Raw genomic sequence first — 17,343 nt, 5'->3', positions numbered from 1 at the left:
GTACAGCACTTTTCAAATATCTAATTATGAAGTGCTTCACACGAGGCAGCAAATTAAAAATCAACAGTAAAAGTGTTGACTCAGCCAGTCGCACTTCCTGAGGCAAGTTGTTCCAGTGTCTCAGGGCCCTGACTGTAAAGTCTCTGAGCCCCTGAGTTTTAAAATAATATTCTGGGTTTGTTGCAACTTGGGTCTGGTTTATTAGTCTTTATCATAATTCTTAACAGGCAAACATTCAGACTGGTTTCTGAAGGTCCTGTATATGGCATCCAGTGTTAATATTGCAGCAAACATTTATTTTCCAAAGTAAAGCTATGGCATAATCCCAGTTTAAGTTAGCTCTATCAGCGATTGCCATTGTTAGCAATGTTAGCTGCTAGCTGCCAGCTCAACCAGCTTCATGTTGAGAACCATGTGGAGACAATCCCAGCTCAGACTTTGAATCATTGATATAGTTCTGCATCCCTCATAATGTACAGACTAACTTCCTGTTTCAGCTTTGGCCTACTGTACTTAGAGTGGTTGTGCATAAAGAGTTTTCAAATGCATTGTGGGATTATTGTAAACCTCTGGATGCACTCACTTTTGGTTCGACCGCCAGATGAAGTGGTTTAGATTATCTGGCTAAACTGTCAGCTTGTTTACAACCTCTCTGATCATACAGTGCCATCGTAACAGATAGAAACAATGACCAGAACAAGGAAAATAAGACCGCAGGTGTAGGTTTGGGCAGTATATCAGTATTATAGTGATATTGAGACATGAGACATAGATGCTGGCCTAATTTTGAAAATCTTAATAACATAAATGTTGTCTTTTCCTGGTTTTAGAGGCTGAATTACAGTTAAGTGATTTAATATTCTTAATTTACCAGAATGCTCTAGCTGTTCTATTATCTGATGCATTTACCCACTCCTTCATGATATCCACATTATTAATAATCAATTATCAAAAATCTCCTTGTGTTTTTTTTTTGGGGGGGGGTCGGGGATTACCAATAGTCAACACTACCTTATGGTCACAATACTGAGATAGAGGTATTTGGTCAAAAATAATATGATAGTTGATTTTCTCCATAATGCTAAGCCCTATATTTTTTATAAACCTGCATTACCATTTAAGCTTGGTCTCTGTAAAGGACAAAGAACATCCCAAATTACTATTGCTTCACGAAGGCTCATATGGAGCTAGAAAGTATGAACTCTAACAATACAACAGGTCATGGAGAGCTTCAAAGGTAATAATACATGTTCAGTACACCCAGGTAAGATATTCTGGGATATTTGATTTGATATTCTTTATAGAAGTTTGTGTGTGTGTGTGTGTGTGTGTGTGTGTGTGTGTGTGTGTGTGTGTGTGTGTGTGTGTGTATAGCTCTCAACATTTCTCACAAAACCCATATCCACTGTACTCTCCCCTCCTTCGGCTTTTGTTCAGGAGAATTGATTGTCCTTTTGTTCACCGTCGAGATGGATCGCAGTGCTGGCAGGCAGCGTTTGCTGGAGTTTTATTCAGCCATCCAGCTTCCTAAATGTGCTTTCATAGCCTCCGTTACACCAGTCATTAATTACTCACCCCAGCACAGTGCAGGTCTCAACGGTTGCCGGGGCAACCAGCCCGGCTGGAGGTGCACTATGGTTACGTTGCTGTTGTTGTGACTATGATCTGTGTCTTTCTTTTGTTGGATGTTTGGTTAGATTGTCTGGAAGTCATATACGGTCTCTCAGACATGGCTTACAGGATTGAATCTCCTGATATGAAATTTAAGGGATTAGCCTATAAAGCTCACTATTGCAATTTAGTATTTTAATTACACTGAGGTTTGGGGGGGACTTTATATTATCTATAATTTAAAGATTTGTCTGTTTGTGATGTCAAATATTTCAGACGCCACTGTTTAGACTTAAAGAAAGGAAATGACTCGCCAATGCCCTCCAGTATTTTCACAATTATACTCATTTATTAAATGGAAGCTTTACAATAACAGTTCAGACAAAGGTATGTACTCAGCAATTTACATTATAGTTCTGTGTCTCCATTTGTCTGGCTGTCCAATGTCTCTCTAATATATTTTCTTCATTAGTTTGTTGCCTGTAAATGTCCAAAAAAGACGTGACATCACTCTCAAGGTATTTTTAGAAAATTGTTATGTTTAGAGCAGCAGCAATTCTGCAGTTGCATGATGTTAAGTAATGAAGTATATAGGACCCCAGGAAGACTAGCCTGGCGTTTGTGCGTCGGCTAATGGGGATCCTCAATAAACATAAACATAAACATAAACATGAAGTGATGGAAGTTAAAGGAAGTACTGAAGAGGACTGTTGAGTGTTTGGATGTGTCTGAGGGGCTTCAGTGCTTTTACTGCTTTTACAATTAACTGTTCTGTCTGAGAACGCAGGCAACGCTGTTTGCCAGCTATTTATTTCTCCTATGAAGAAGGTGAGTTTGAGTTTACTGTCACTGTATTCAAATTTGTATTTGGGTTTTAAGGATGGGTTGCAGGCAGAGCTATTTCTTTGCAAATCACAGTCACTAAAAATCACCTCAACATGTCTACTATGTTAATTAAAAACATCCGTCCATTGTTCCTTTTTTTCTCTCCATTAGGCCAGCCAACTTGGAGTTTACCGAGCATTTGTGGACAACTATGAACTGGCTGTGGAGACGGCAGAGAAGTGCTGCCAGGCTAACACACAGTTTGCTGAAATCTCTGAGGTAAGAAGGAAAGAGAAAAGAATAGTTGTATAGATAGTAATATATTTTTATTATTATTATATTATTGAAAGCTGTAGTGTAGATGTGGGAGAGGTACTGGATAAAAAGTAAACAGTTGCTGATTTAGGTTTTACCTTAAAGAAGTTGCAGAGGTTGAAGCTGCATATGGGATCATTTTACCTCTGTGTAAAATCAGTTAGTCAAGCACTTAACCCCCTACATACCAACAAATTATCCAATTGAGTTTTACAAGTTGTGTTGTGTGTACAGCAATGCTGTAGATGTAAAAAAGTAAACTTTTCTTTCTCTAACTTTTGATTGCTGATGTGATATATTGACTGATGTTCTCGTCTTACTACTACGGCACATTTAACGTGTTGTGATACTGAAAGGCATCAAGCTGTGAGGAATACTAGACCTCTAGTGTGGTTGCTGTGGTTGCTATTATAATAATGGAAAAGTCATGGTCACCATTGCTTACTATTATGTTAACATGAAACAGTTGGTCATGTGTGGCTGTCTACATATTTACAATAACAAATAGTCCATCCTGCTGCCACTGCAGCTGCACAGTTTATAAGAGAAAGGGAGCATCACAAGGTCAAAGGAAAATAATTGTAGGCACATCACCTGGGTTCAAGACTATTAAAAAAACAGCGTACCCTTAGGAAAAAAGTAATGCCTGCACACTTACTCTGTGCCACACAAGCTAATTGAAAACAACGTTTAGATCCGACTTGGATCTTTGTCAGGTCAAAATTGTCACACACCAAGTCACAAAAATGACAAAATAGATAACACAAAGTGTGAAATTATGTGTTAGTAAAAGAAATTGTCTCAGACGTGTTGCATAGCAAGAATCTATTTTCAATGTGATCTCATCCCTACTTCTCATATTTTGATGCTTGGGTGGAACCCTCTGGTGTTAATGATGCCAGGGGCTGGCGGTAAGTCACATGAGTCAACTTGTGACTAAGAAGGGGGCGGCAGTTAGGTTTAGGCAACAAAACTACTTCATTAGGGTTAGGAAAAGACTGTGGTTAATGTTGTTTACATGAACTGACACATGACTGAATATGCGACAAAACATAAACATTGTCTTTCAAACAGGACAAATACTGGTCTCCTGGGTCAAAGTCCTGTACTTGTTGGACCCATCCAATTCCCCTCCCACTGGCCCTAAGCGGACTTAAGAGCTCTTTATACTACGCTTGTTGCTCTGAATGTCTACTAATGATACACATGGGTTTACATTTGAGTTGGTTGAAAGCCCAGTGTATGTCATACAGGCGCTAAACGTGCCGTCACATTACACAAGTGGCCTACTTTGACAACTTCAGAGTGACAGTAAGCTGCTAATTTCGAAGATTTTCATGTTGGAAGTGTTCCGATTTCCATTTGTAGTCCAAGTAGTATTGACAAATCACATTTGAGCAACAGGTAAAAAGTCCATGTTGAAAGGCAATATGCACTGGCCGAAATGCATTAAAGAAACCCACTGGCTATCATCTGATGATAATTTAGCTTTTTATTAGCATTTTCTATTTATCTGCATTCATATGCAAATACATCTTTGTAGAGATTAGCCGAAATGACCGGCCGCAGAGGAGGAAATCTTGGTCCGGATATCCACTGGCTGCACCAGAACTCCCGAAATATTGGCCATTGCCCCCAGAGGCTCGTCATTGTCAGATAATAGTTGATGGGTTCTCAGAATGGCCACTGCTTAACAATTGTCTCCCTGATGCACTTTACCAGCAAAATGCTCTTCTATTACTTACCCACACAGCTTTTAGCATTTCCCTGCCTTTAAATTTGCATGTTCTGCCAAACATTTGTGTACAAATGCTGCCAGAGGCAATATTGTGTATGTCAGTTAAATAGGGGACGATGCAGAGGATGGTTGTTCGGTCTTATTCTCATCGCTGACCGGGAAAATCTAAGCTCAGTGTCACTGACGCAGACTGTAGATGAGCCTTGACAGCATAATAAATTTGTTCATTAATCTTTTCCCCAAACACAAGTTTCTGAGCTTTGAGGGCTCAGAACAATTTCTTTCATCCTAGACAATGCTTATTTTCATGCCTCCGATCTAGTTTTGGAGGCTGGTGTAAGAAAATTGACTAGTTATCTGCATTCCCTACAATGTTACATTCAGACACTCTAGTGAGGGTGGAAATCGTCAAAGTTCAGACAGTATTACATCTCTCTTCATATATTTTGGGGATGTTTGTATGTCCAGCAGCTACAAAACTGATTTCAAGTAATGTTTCATCAGTATAAATGTTACTCATTGCTGAAAACTTTATTTGAACTACAGTATGTATATTAAAACAGCAAATGTACATGTCTTAATTGATAATCTTTAGGTCAGGAGGATAAAAGTAAAGTCTGGTGTCGAACAGAGTGTGTTCAGCAGTCTCTGAGCTCTTTTTCACACATGTTCTTTCACGTATTTTCGGGTACACCATCAGTCTTCGTCTATGTTTTATGAGCTCTACCAGTTAGCACTGAGGCTGGTGTCGACATGCAGGATGGGGAATTCATCATCGGCGGTTGTTAATGGCCTAAGTAATGATGCATGACTCTGAGCCATCTGAGCATGATGGTGGAGGGGGAGAAGCTGCTGAGGATGGCATAATTAATTTGGAAGTGGATGACCTCAGAGCTTGAGGAAGAATAATAACCTCACCATGTTTTCATATGGCAAGACCATATTAAACTGTTTTTTAAATGTCTTTTTTTAAGTGTTTTCCTCTTTGAACCTGTTTGTGTGTGTGTGTGTGTCTTCAAACAGAACCTAAAGGTCAGGAGCCCCAAGGACTCTAAGGACCAGACGGCCAAGAACTCTTTAGAAGGTCAGTCCCATCATGCTAGTTTTAACCATTTCTCTCTGTAAAAATATAACAATAACTATGCATATTCATTCAGTCATATAAATGATTCAGTCTTGTTTCTCTCCTTTTTCATGCACAGCTTTGCTGTATAAACCAGTGGACAGAGTGACTCGCAGCACATTGGTACTTCATGTAAGTACGAGTGAGCACCACAGCAGCGGCACATGTTAATATTGTCACATAATAATGTTGCTGAGCAGTGGTTGAAAAAGAGTTAAGATCTTTCGCTGTGTAAATACGCTGTTACAAGTAAAAGTCATGCACTAAAAATGTTAACTTAGGTAAAAGTATAATAGTAAAAGTATAATTGGGAACATGTACCTTTAAGATTTCAAAGTACCCATTGCAGACAAATCAAAAAAATAAAACAAAAACAAAAAAACCCCCCCCAAAACTCACACAGTAAATTAGAGAACTACCTCAATGTTTGTGAAAAATAGTTGCCAATTTGGGCTCCCACTAGCTCACCTGTTAGAGTGGGCGCCCCCGTGTACTGTGGCACTTTGCTGCATGTCATGCTTAAGCTGTTCTGTTAAAATAAAGGCATAAAAAGCCAAAAAAATCATCTTGAAAAAAAATCCTGTTAATTAATTGTCTGTCAGTCATCTTTATGATTATTTTACTTATCGTTTCAGCATGTATAAACTGTTGGATTATTTGAATGTTTAGATAAATGTTGTAAAGTAAAGAGCACACTATTTCCCTCTGAAATGTGGTGGAGTAGTGTAGTATAAAGTGTCAAGAACAGACTCAGATACCTTGACAAGTACCTTGAATTTATATTTATGTACAGTACTTGAGTAAATGTACTTCATCACATTCCACCACCATTGCTCAAAATTTAACTCTAGAGGGCATGACAATGGTGGCCAAACCCAACTAGTCAACACTGTCAGAATTTAAAAAAGAATAGTTTCTAACAAATCTCCATCTCCATAAAACAGTTCTCCATCAGCACCCAACCCAAGTCTCTATAGACAAACAATTACAGTTATAATGCTGGGAAGTATTAGATATGTGACAGATTAAAGATTAGATATTAAAAAAGAAAGAGACGGGGTTAATTAGTCACAAACTGTGTTCTGACTGCCTCCTATGGGAACATATTTTACCACTGCACTGTTAGTTTTGTGTTTCAGTGGGTCAGAGTCAGGGTATGTGACTGTAGAAGACTGTCTTTAAACTTTATGTCACCATTAACTGTGCGGATTTAGGGCATAGTTTATTGCATCTATAAAAGAGTAATAACCTATACATACTATTTTAAGCAGGGTTGCATTTAAGACATGAGTTTTGAATGAGAGGATGTCAGTTAATGCATCAAAGAGCTAAAATGGGGAAAAAGAAGCACAATTGAATGACCCATAGTAACATGTACATTTTATTGCTGTCTCTGTGTTTCATGTGCAATGAATGCACTTTATTTGCACTAAACTTTGGCTGCTCAGCATCATTTTATAAATGCTATCATTCTAATGGTTTAAAAATCTTAACAAATAGATGCATATTTTTTATTTAGTCATTGACTTTAACTGCTGTGATTACTGTCCCATGTCCTCTTACATGTTGTGGTTGTGTTTTTGCCCTCTACCGTAAATCAAATTGCTCTACAAGGTGTAATAAAGAACTAAACTAAAATGTGTTCTCAAATACTGAACATATATCTGAATATGTGTTCTTTTACCGGGTCAAAGTCAATATTTCCATCTACTGTCATATTTTAGGACTTGCTCAAGCACACACCCACCAGCCACCCGGATCACCCGCTTCTGCAGGATGCTTTGCGGATATCACAGAACTTCCTGTCCAGCATTAATGAAGAGACGACGCCCCGACGGCAGTCAATGACCGTCAAGAAGGGAGAGGTGAGCGAAGCCCAGTTTTATACCTTACTGGCATTCTCTTCTTTGACAGCTAATAGGCAGAATGACATGTCACTTGGCTCTAATGCCTTCTAAATTACTGGACAAACACAAATGCCTCCCCGCCAGCAATAACTGCATTCGGCTTGTCCATATGTATGTACGTTCTTGCGTTCTTGCGTTCTTGCGTTCTTACGTCCCATTCTTGTGAGCACAGTATCTCAGCAACCATTAACTCTTTGCCCTAATTCTAACTGCCTCCGACCTTTACACTTTATTGTAATGAGTACAAGTCAATCACAGTGTGTAGTAATAGTAAAACTCCACAATAGTGTGTTGTAGGAATGGGTGTAATTAACCAAATAGATGTAGTGACCACTCTCTCCCAGGTGCAAATATACACTCTGTTTAAGGTATCTCTGACAACACAACTATGACCTGGCACAAATACCAAAACATAAATATATAATTTATGCAGTGTCTGTGTAACAAATCTGACTTTTTTAATCAAATAAGACTCAAAGGTGATACAAAGCAATTTTATTTCCTACAATCCTTTAAAGACAAGTGATGGTAAAGATGTAGTCATTTTTTCATCACTTTAACTCTTTGCAGCTCTGATGTTGTGCATGATGATGACATAACCCCGCCCCTAAATGACCATGAAGTCACTGCCAAATGAGTGTTTAGGCTGCCGCCAATCTGCAGCCTAAAGCAGAGCCCGTGCCCATATATGGTCATAGCAGGGTGGATTCTCTGTTTGCTCTGTGTCTCTCTGGTGGCTTCCCATGCCTCCATCTTCCCAAACACACACACACACACGAGCTACCCCCCAGTGCTTCTGTCATCCCCGGAGATGACTGGACGCACATGAATGGACTCCTCTTGATTGATAGCTTGCGTGACACTGCTGTACATAATGCCCTGTAATGAGCCACCGGTCCGCTCTGACTGGCAGATTCCAAGTTAATTATTCATAAATGGTGGGTGGGAGCGTACGAGCAAAAGAGGCTGTGCCGGCTCCTCCTTCTGCTCACAGGGGGGTCATTACCGCACCCTCTCCACACACACACATACACAAACACACACACTTTTCTACTCTGTTCCATTCACTTGCTTTTTTTCTCCTGTTTGCCTTTGAACGTGCACACACACACTTCCCCTCCTATCCCCGCAGGCCCCAGTTCCATCCCAGTCTGTCCAGACCTCCACACCAGTCATCAAATATTTATCATGGATACATGAAAGCGGCACATGGAAATCGATGGGGCTCATTATATTGTACCTTAGAGTATAGAATATGCCTCAGGTTTTTGTCTACATTTCATCAGCTGAGCTGCAACATACAGTATAATGGGCTTCATAAGACGGCTGTTACCTGGAAAATTGATGTCTTGCATTTAATGAGGAGGACGATGCTCAAACCAAGAGATTGTTTCAGCCAAGAATAAAACTTTAATCATTTCTAGTTGAGAAGATGTGTTTGTGATGCTGCTTCAATGACTTCTATTGCATGAAATGATCAAGTAATTTGAGCTTTAAACAACCAAGTCAGCACACCCTAAACAGTCGCTCTTGTTGAATCTGTACTCTTATCTCTCAGTGTTACAGTAGGATACTGTATAACGATACTGATGTTTTACAAAGTTAATGAGTGTTTTTCACACTTGCTTTTTGTTAATTTGCAAGTGAGTTTTTTCTGGCTTCACACAGGGCTCTTTAGTTGCTGGTGTGAACTGTGTGTGAGCAATCAGAAATGTCAAAGGAACACAGAGGCTATAAACACAAGGGTGGTTGTGAATCTGTCGTTCTCAGACTTAAATTAACACAAATGGTTTAAGGGTAAAGGGAATAGTTTTGGAACATGACTGTTGTTTGATTGTTGTGGTGCTGATTAGAAGAGGCAACACTGATCAGTGTTGATCATTGTGCAAATATGTTACATTTAGGTTTGATCCGTATCATAGTGTTACTGAAGTGAGGTTGTATATGAGCTGACTTTGTATTCGGAAGTTAATGTGACTTGTAGGCAAGACACCTGCCCAGCTGCAGACCACTGTTTGAGACCAACAAACTACAAAACTGGGTGTGTTTCTTGCAGCTTTTTAGCCCACAAATGTGAATGTGTTTTTAGCTACCTGTGGCTGTTATTTGCAGGTATTTATCCCCCAAACATGGATTTTTCAGTGGCCCCTGGCTGTGTTTTGTCTGGCTTTTTAGCCCTCAAACAGAGTAGTCTTGACCTGACCTGTGGTTGTGTTGCAGCTTTTTATTCCCCAAACATGGACGGTTACTAGCGACTATGGCTATGTTCCCTGCAGTTTTTACCCTCCAAACATGGGTTTTCTTCATTGACCAGTAATTCTTGCAGCATTTTAGCCCCCAAACGTGGTTGTCAATTTAGGGTTATATGGTTGGTGTTTCCTGCCTTTTTTTAGCTTCCAAATATGTGTTTTGTTAGTGACCTGCAGCTATGTTTCCACAGGGGATAGAGACACAAAAAGCAGTTATTTTTTTACAAAAACCTTAACCTAACCACATCTTAACCAGGGTGTTGTTGAAATTTGAAGATTCAACGTATCCAATAACGTACAACTCACGTTGCAGTGGCAAATCTCACATTTATTTCAGTTACTTTCAAAAGGGAGACTTTACACTTTCATTAAATACAATGGTTTGTTGGTTTGTTTAACAAAAAATATCTTCTTTTTTCACTCCTTCAAATGTCATTGTAACTGATAGTAACGATAATTCGGTAATACCATGACACTGCAATATTTTCTTAGACAGCTACCGTACCTTGAAACTCTCATTCCGTTACAACCTTTTCTGCAAATCTGTGAATTGCAGAAACATACTTTTTTTTCTGGCTATTGTTTCGAGATAGCACAAATAATAAAATAAGAAACAGCTAATTTATGATCTGACCTGACTTGTAGAGGACTGAGGGGGGAACCTGTGGTTTGTTCAGTGGAGGCATGCAGGAGCAGAGCAAGTGGCCCCCAGAGGCCCTGCCCCAGCCAGATGAGGGGAGGGGACAAACAGAGGCTGCTTAATTAAAATGCAAATGATGGCGCTGACTAAATCTCAATTCACCTCCGCGCTCTGCTTTGTTTGCCTGTGGGAGAAGAAATACTCCTGATCTGACTATGTGAGTGTATTTCCAGTAGAAATGCAAACCACTTTCATCTGTCTGTACATCTGCCTTTCACTCTATCATTACACAAACTGTTCCCCATACTCACTCACACACACACCGTTTTACACACACAAAACAGCAAAACACACAAGCACAGAGATGCCCCTTGAAGCGTGAGTTCTAAAAATAAACATGGATCTTTTGTAAATTCATGCCATTACTTGCGCACACGCTCTCAGCTAGGCTCCTCCAGGAGATGGTCAATATTTAATCTGCGTTCTGTGCTGTCAGTGCACTCTGCCGCATGTCGCTCTGCTTCCACGTTGGCGTTGCTGATGTTCCGGTCAGCTATTATGAGAAATAGAGAATGTCACATTTCTCCTACTGGCTGTGCAATATTATGAAAATGTCATCTGATGCGCTGAGACAGCTGCTTTGTTAAGGATGTCTTTTCCCCAGTAGCAGAGCAAAGCAGCAGCGTAAGCACATTTTTAAATTTATCAGATTACTGATGTGCGAATTAGCCTTAACTGGAATATGTGTCTGCATCCAAAGATAAATGTTAATTATTTTTTAATTATCTACAGGCATTTAGAAACTGTTTCAAATAATTCATTCAGTTTTAAAAAATAATAAAACTCATGAGAACAGCATTATTAAGGCTACTAGATTTTTTTCTGTTCAATTTCTGATTTAAAAAAAGATATTCGTAATCTCTTATTTCTGATTTTATGGTGTCCAAACCATTGCTAAGGGTGTTTTAATGGCAGATTTCAATGTACAGGTGAAAGAGTTGCTTAATCTGTCTGTTATCCCTCACTTTGTTTTATCTCTTTATCATGAGATCAATGAGGGAGAGGATTATCACTCAGGCTCCATGGGCAGTGTAGCTTTTCAGCAGGCTCAGTTTAAGTCCAGACCACTCACCTGAACATTTAGACAGATCTAGTTGCTCCTGTGTGCAGCAAGTTTGCTGATGCTTCCTTTTAATCTGCATCAGTCAGTGTAAATCATCTGTCACTTACTTTGCGTACAGTAATCCAAACTAATCTACTGCTGTACTTTCTATTCGATATTCAGAGAACGAAATTCTTTGTTTGTTGCTCTTCTTTGATTGCATCCATAAAAAAATATATGCGTGAGTGTGATACTTTATTGATCCTCAAAGGAAATTACTTTATACGACAGCTACATTCACAATCAAACACGACAAGAGACATCTAAACATAAAGCATACACATCTAAAAAACTAAACACAAAGAGCTAAAAGAAATTATTAAAGGAACCCAAAGTTTACTAATAAAGCAATAAAAGCTATAATGTATAAAGATATATGTGCAATGTGGCTTCTCTATCATTATAAAAAGTATCTGCATATATAAATAAATAAAATATATACAATGGTATCCCTTTAAACAAAAATAAAAAAAACTATTTTTACTGAGACATTGCTATGTTTCCTGTTGAAATTGTTCCACAAAAACATTTTCTTTAAAATCCCAGATCATGATTTTCCTAAACATAACCTAAACCTTACCATATGTTAACCACAGCGTCATTGAAACAAACACAAACACTACAATTTGTCACCATATGATAAAGTTCTATCTGACATTTATGTCACAATAGAGTTATTTCCATGTTGATATATTTTTATTTTGGGACAACTTATTAGCATGGTGTGAGGTGTTTTGTTTTTTTCAGGTCATATGCATTTTTGCACTTTTTATTTAGAAAACAAAAAGGTTCATATCATTTATTTTTAACATTGTCATGAGACTGTTAGCACCCTGGCATTAACATTTTTGCTCAAAGCTCTGCTGTTCATAACAGAGCTGCTAGCATGTCTTGTTTCTATATCTATTCATATTTTACATATGAAAGTTTAATCCCTATAAATGTAATTGGCAGTGGATTAAATGCCCTTTAAACCTTAAATCTGCGCTCATATAACAGTGCCCAATTGGCCAGAGATTAGACTGATGATGTGCTGTACGCTCATGGTGCAGTTGTGCTTTTAATACAGGCTACAGGCACAGTTTCACAGTGTATCTTAAACTCATTCCTTCAGTTTAATGTTGTATTTGAGTAATATGCCAAACCTAAGCACAGCAGTGTGACTCATGTCTCATTCCACTGTACCGTACTCGTCCTAAATATAGACAGACGTGACAGTTGGTAGATTGATAGAAGTAAGGCAAGATGGAGCCTTGTTTTATATTCTAGTTAGAAAATATCCTCCAGGGATTACACTGCATGTGCAATCACTTCATAGATGTGCCACTCTCATTGTATCAAAGTCCCAAAACCCAGAGATGGAGACTGAATGATGAACATTATAGTAAACACTTACTAGAACCTCCTTACAAAGAGCAATTTCTATGTTGACCAAAAAATGAGATGAGTGGTTGTGTGGTCTGACAGATGCAGCATCTGAGTTTCCACTGGAGAGAAAAGCTGTAGAGACAGAAGGCAACTCATCTGGAAGTTATCTATCACAGGTCGTCATTATTGCAGTCTTCATTATCTAGCTGCTATAATGAATAATTACATCCACCAGCGGGGAATTCAACTTCTATTAGATCCTTATTTCCAGGATTTGAACATGATTGCAATCTGCTGCAGTGTCTTCTTGTGTGCTTGCATGTGCATGACATGCCTTAACAGATCACTGCAGTGGAGTCGTGTCACATGGTTTGGTATCTACAGTAAGAAGCTGCGGCATGATATGCATATAATCGGGAGCTGCTCTGTCTCTATCATTTCTTCTTTCTCTCCGTTCTCTTTAAGCCATTTACATTCATTTTGATGCACTCTCAGGCTCTCTCTGTCTTTGTCACCTTCCCTTCACCCTCTCCGTCAAGCGTTAACACCGAGTGACACAGCATGATCTGTGTCTTTGCCAGCAGATGCCCAGTCAGGTTTTGTAAGCACATAAAGCTCTCCTGCACAAGCATCAGCTCCACTTCAGCCTGTTCTGGCAGTGACAGCAGCAGTGTGGTCATGATGGAGGGGGGAGGAGGAAGGGGACAGGAGGATGAAGATGGGGATGTAATTGGCTCTGGAAAAGTGTGATGTCATGCTTTATGGGCTTGCTGACAGGGCTTTGCAAGTGTGTGGATATTAAAAGTTTGTAGCAGATTTTTGTGGACAAATATTCTTTCTTATGTCCTTAATTTGTGGCGTAGAAAATGGACTGTAAAACCCCACATGTTGGTGATGTTATAGCCCATTAGCTGCCATTCCTTTTGTCAGTTTTTCCTACTAAAAGAAACCTGCACCTGGTGGTGGAAGAAGTATTTAGTTCCTTTACTTAGGCAAAAGTACTAATACCAACCTCTGAAACTCTGCAAGTAAAAGTTAGGAAGATGTATTTAAAGTATTAAAAGTACTCAATGCAGAAAAAATACCCCCAAACTCAAAATGATTAAAAATAAATTAGAAAAAACCTATTCCAAAATTACAAAACACCAAGTTATTCCAAAAAACAAACTCAAAATATCACTCAAAATAATTTTAAAAAATAATAATAATATTTTGATAAAATAGAGAAAATTTAAATGCTTATTTTTCTGCAAATGGACTGCTAATCATTGCAGCTGTACTAGTATAAACAATTTGATAATTTTTATGCAAAGATCTTAGTCTGTAAAGTAACTAAAGTGTTTAGATAAATTTAGTGAAGTAAAAAGTACAATATCTCCCTTGAAATGTAGTAAAAATATAAAGTAGGATGAAAAGAGAATGCTCAGGTAAAGTAGTTCCTCATATTTATAAAATACAGTACTTGAGTGACTTTACTTCATTACATTCCTGCACCCCAAGTGTAGTCAACCAGCAGTGCCTTCTTGACACTGTAATGTTTTTACTCTTCTTATCTGTTATGTATTTGCGAAAGTTTGATTCCACTAAATGTATTTGTCATTAAAATTAGTTTTAGTAACCTCAAGTAAATAGGTGCAATCAAGCTAAATATGTGGGATAAAGGAGGTAAAATCAGCATGAAACTTGCAGAATAATTAAAATCAAGCAGACACTGTTTCAAATGTCAGAAACACTTGATTTGTTCACAGAAATTATGGTTTATTCAATCAAAATAATAAATAGAGAGCGACAAATTTGAATTTGGATTTACAAGGTCCTTTCCCTGCTACTCTGTGTGCCCGCTGAGTTAAAAATACAAAATTACACTTTATTTTCTCATTTTTTCGTAGTAAACCTCTCCTGCATAACCCTATTCTACCCCGCACCACAAGTAAAAGCAGGGTTATGAGCATGTGAAAGTGGATCGTTTACCACTGAGTTGTGGTTTGGCAGTTCTCTGCTCCCTGTTATTGTTTCAAGTCCATTCTTGTAAATGTTATTTTGTTATTTGGAAAATGGCATCACTGCCTCCTTTTGGCAAGTGACAGTACTACACATCTCATTATATAGTCTGACATCAGTGATTCCCAGTTTACAGTTACCTCATTCATTCTTTTGTAACCTGGAAACTGATGATTGTGCCAGAATATAACAAAAGCATTTGCTGGGTATTCAGTTTAATTCATGGAATATATGACAAAAATCTCAACACTTTTTGGGGTGACAATTTGATTAATATTTAGTGATTATTAATAGGTGTCACATGAGCTCTGTCAATGATGATTGTGTAAAGCAGACAATTGAAATGACAGAGCAGCAAGTGAAAATAAAGTCCAGTCTCTCCTCTTCTCCTCCTCTCTGTTCTTTGTCTTTTCTCCTCCGCATTTCCTGCTGGTAAAAGAGGGCCGGTATGGTGGGAAAAGAGAAGAGGGGATGAAGCTTTTGAACTCAGTCCTAATACAAAGGCTCTGCAAACTGTCCACAAGTTGTAACAGTGTTACTGAGCCACCACTGTTGTGTGTTTTTGCCACAGAGCCGTCAGCTTCTGAAGGACAGTTTCATGGTGGAGCTGGTGGAGGGGGCCAGGAAGCTGCGGCACGTCTTCCTCTTCACTGATCTGCTGCTCTGCGCCAAACTGAAGAAACAGATCGGAGGGTAAGAAATGTGACTGTTTTTGCAGGTTGCTGTTGGATGTCCCATATCTTATAAGGGGTGGAGGAAAAAATTGATACAGCATAGTACTGTGTTAATTGGTGTGGCAGTATTGTATCAATACAAAGAAGCCAGTTATCAATTTTTTATTTTTTGGTTTTCATTTTTGGGGCTATAATTGAAAAAAAAATTTGAAAAAGCTATTTCCAGTCCTCTAGATACATGTTACTGCAATACAACTGATTAAAGTGCAAAACTTTACCTTTAAAACTTTATCTTACTAGATAAAATAGATAAAGACAGTTTTCTCCTTTGGACAAAGAATTTACATTTAGAAAACGTAATACATTGCAATATATTATATACAGTTATTATTGCAATACTCAGTACATTGCAAAACACTTAAAATCACAATAATATTGTATCATGATTAAAGAATTGTAATAATGATAATTATAATAATATAGTTTGACATAAATTTTGCTCAAATTAAACATGTTCTTTGGTTAAAATGGCACGATTAATGACATATCTTATAACTGACTTACACCATAAATGCATTTAACCTGTTGTCTAATTTGTCTCATTTTATTTTATATTTTTCTCCCCTACCATCCCTCTCACTCACACACATCTTTTCTCCACCTGTCCTTTCATACCTCCTTCACATCCATCTTTTATGCTCACCTTTCACCATCCATCTCCTCTCCTGTTTCCCTCTCCTCTTCCTGCTGCAGTAAAAACCAACAGTATGACAGTAAGTGGTACATCCCCCTGACCGAGTTGACCTTCCAGGGCCCCGAAGAGACCGAGCCACTTACCATCCCCCAGGTCCCTGATGAAGAGCTCGACGCCATGAAGGTCAAGATCTCACACCTCCGCAGTGAGCTTCAGAGAGAGAAGGTACTTCTTATACAATGTTTAACAAAAAAATGTTCAGGAACTAAAAAAAGTGTCTGTGTTTCAGATTGACAACTACATTTTTTCTTTAAGTTTGTCCTCTTGGGTTGTGAAAGAGTTTTACACGATTTATTGGATTCACATTTTTCCCACACAAACAGTCAAATGTTTTCACCTCTGTGTTTTCAGAGAGCCAACAAGGGTTCAAAAGTCATCGACCGTCTCAGGAAGAAGCTGTCTGAACAGGAGTCTCTGCTGCTGTTAACATCTCCGAGCATGCCCATCAGAGTCTACAACAAGAACGGCAAGGTGATGACAGACTCCTACTTCATCATCATTTCTGCTCTATCATCATCCTCCTACTGCTCCCTGGACACTCTTCTTCTCCATATTTCATCTGTTCTTCTCATTCCACTGCAATTTTGTCATCCTCCACTTCATTCCCAGCACAATATCCCCTCGCTGATCTTCCCTAAAATGAATTCTCCTTGATCTGTCTCTGACTTTTTTGTATCAGTATGGAGCTGTTTGATATCTTACATCTGTTAAAGCTGGCTAAAAGAGAATAAATGACTGCAGAGTTTAAATTTTTATATTTGCACAGATGACACATGCCCTTTTAATTCTTCAGTCTACCTCTCTTCTTATTAATCAGTGATAAAATAACAGCCATTTTTTTGTCTGCGTTTGTGTTCAGAGTTACAGTTTCCTGATTTCATCCGACTACGAACGTGCAGAGTGGAGGGAGTTACTAAAGGAACAGCAGAAGAAATGTAAGTAAAAATGTCCAATCCAAACCAAGATGCTAATCCAA

General features: G+C 38.6%; 1 protein-coding gene across 2 annotated transcripts in view; it reads left to right on the top strand.

Annotated features, from left to right (window-relative positions):
• The window catches only part of bcr (BCR activator of RhoGEF and GTPase), a 107,877-nt gene that overhangs the window by 69,530 nt on the left and 21,004 nt on the right, over positions 1–17,343 (top strand). For both annotated transcript variants that reach the window (XM_088070955.1, XM_042509140.2), the window contains exons 5-12: positions 2,608–2,715; positions 5,513–5,573; positions 5,692–5,744; positions 7,337–7,477; positions 15,511–15,632; positions 16,367–16,532; positions 16,719–16,838; positions 17,227–17,302. In XM_088070955.1, coding sequence (XP_087927081.1) covers positions 2,608–2,715; positions 5,513–5,573; positions 5,692–5,744; positions 7,337–7,477; positions 15,511–15,632; positions 16,367–16,532; positions 16,719–16,838; positions 17,227–17,302 — 847 coding nt within the window. The remainder of the gene's footprint in view (positions 1–2,607; positions 2,716–5,512; positions 5,574–5,691; positions 5,745–7,336; positions 7,478–15,510; positions 15,633–16,366; positions 16,533–16,718; positions 16,839–17,226; positions 17,303–17,343) is intronic.

This window comes from Plectropomus leopardus, chromosome 20 (assembly GCF_026936395.1).
Source record: "Plectropomus leopardus strain MGB_pleo_1.0 chromosome 20, ASM2693639v1, whole genome shotgun sequence".
Lineage (NCBI taxonomy): Eukaryota > Metazoa > Chordata > Actinopteri > Perciformes > Serranidae > Plectropomus > Plectropomus leopardus.
The sequence above is the reverse complement of the archived record's forward strand: the minus strand, read 5'-3'. Positions and strand labels throughout refer to the sequence as shown.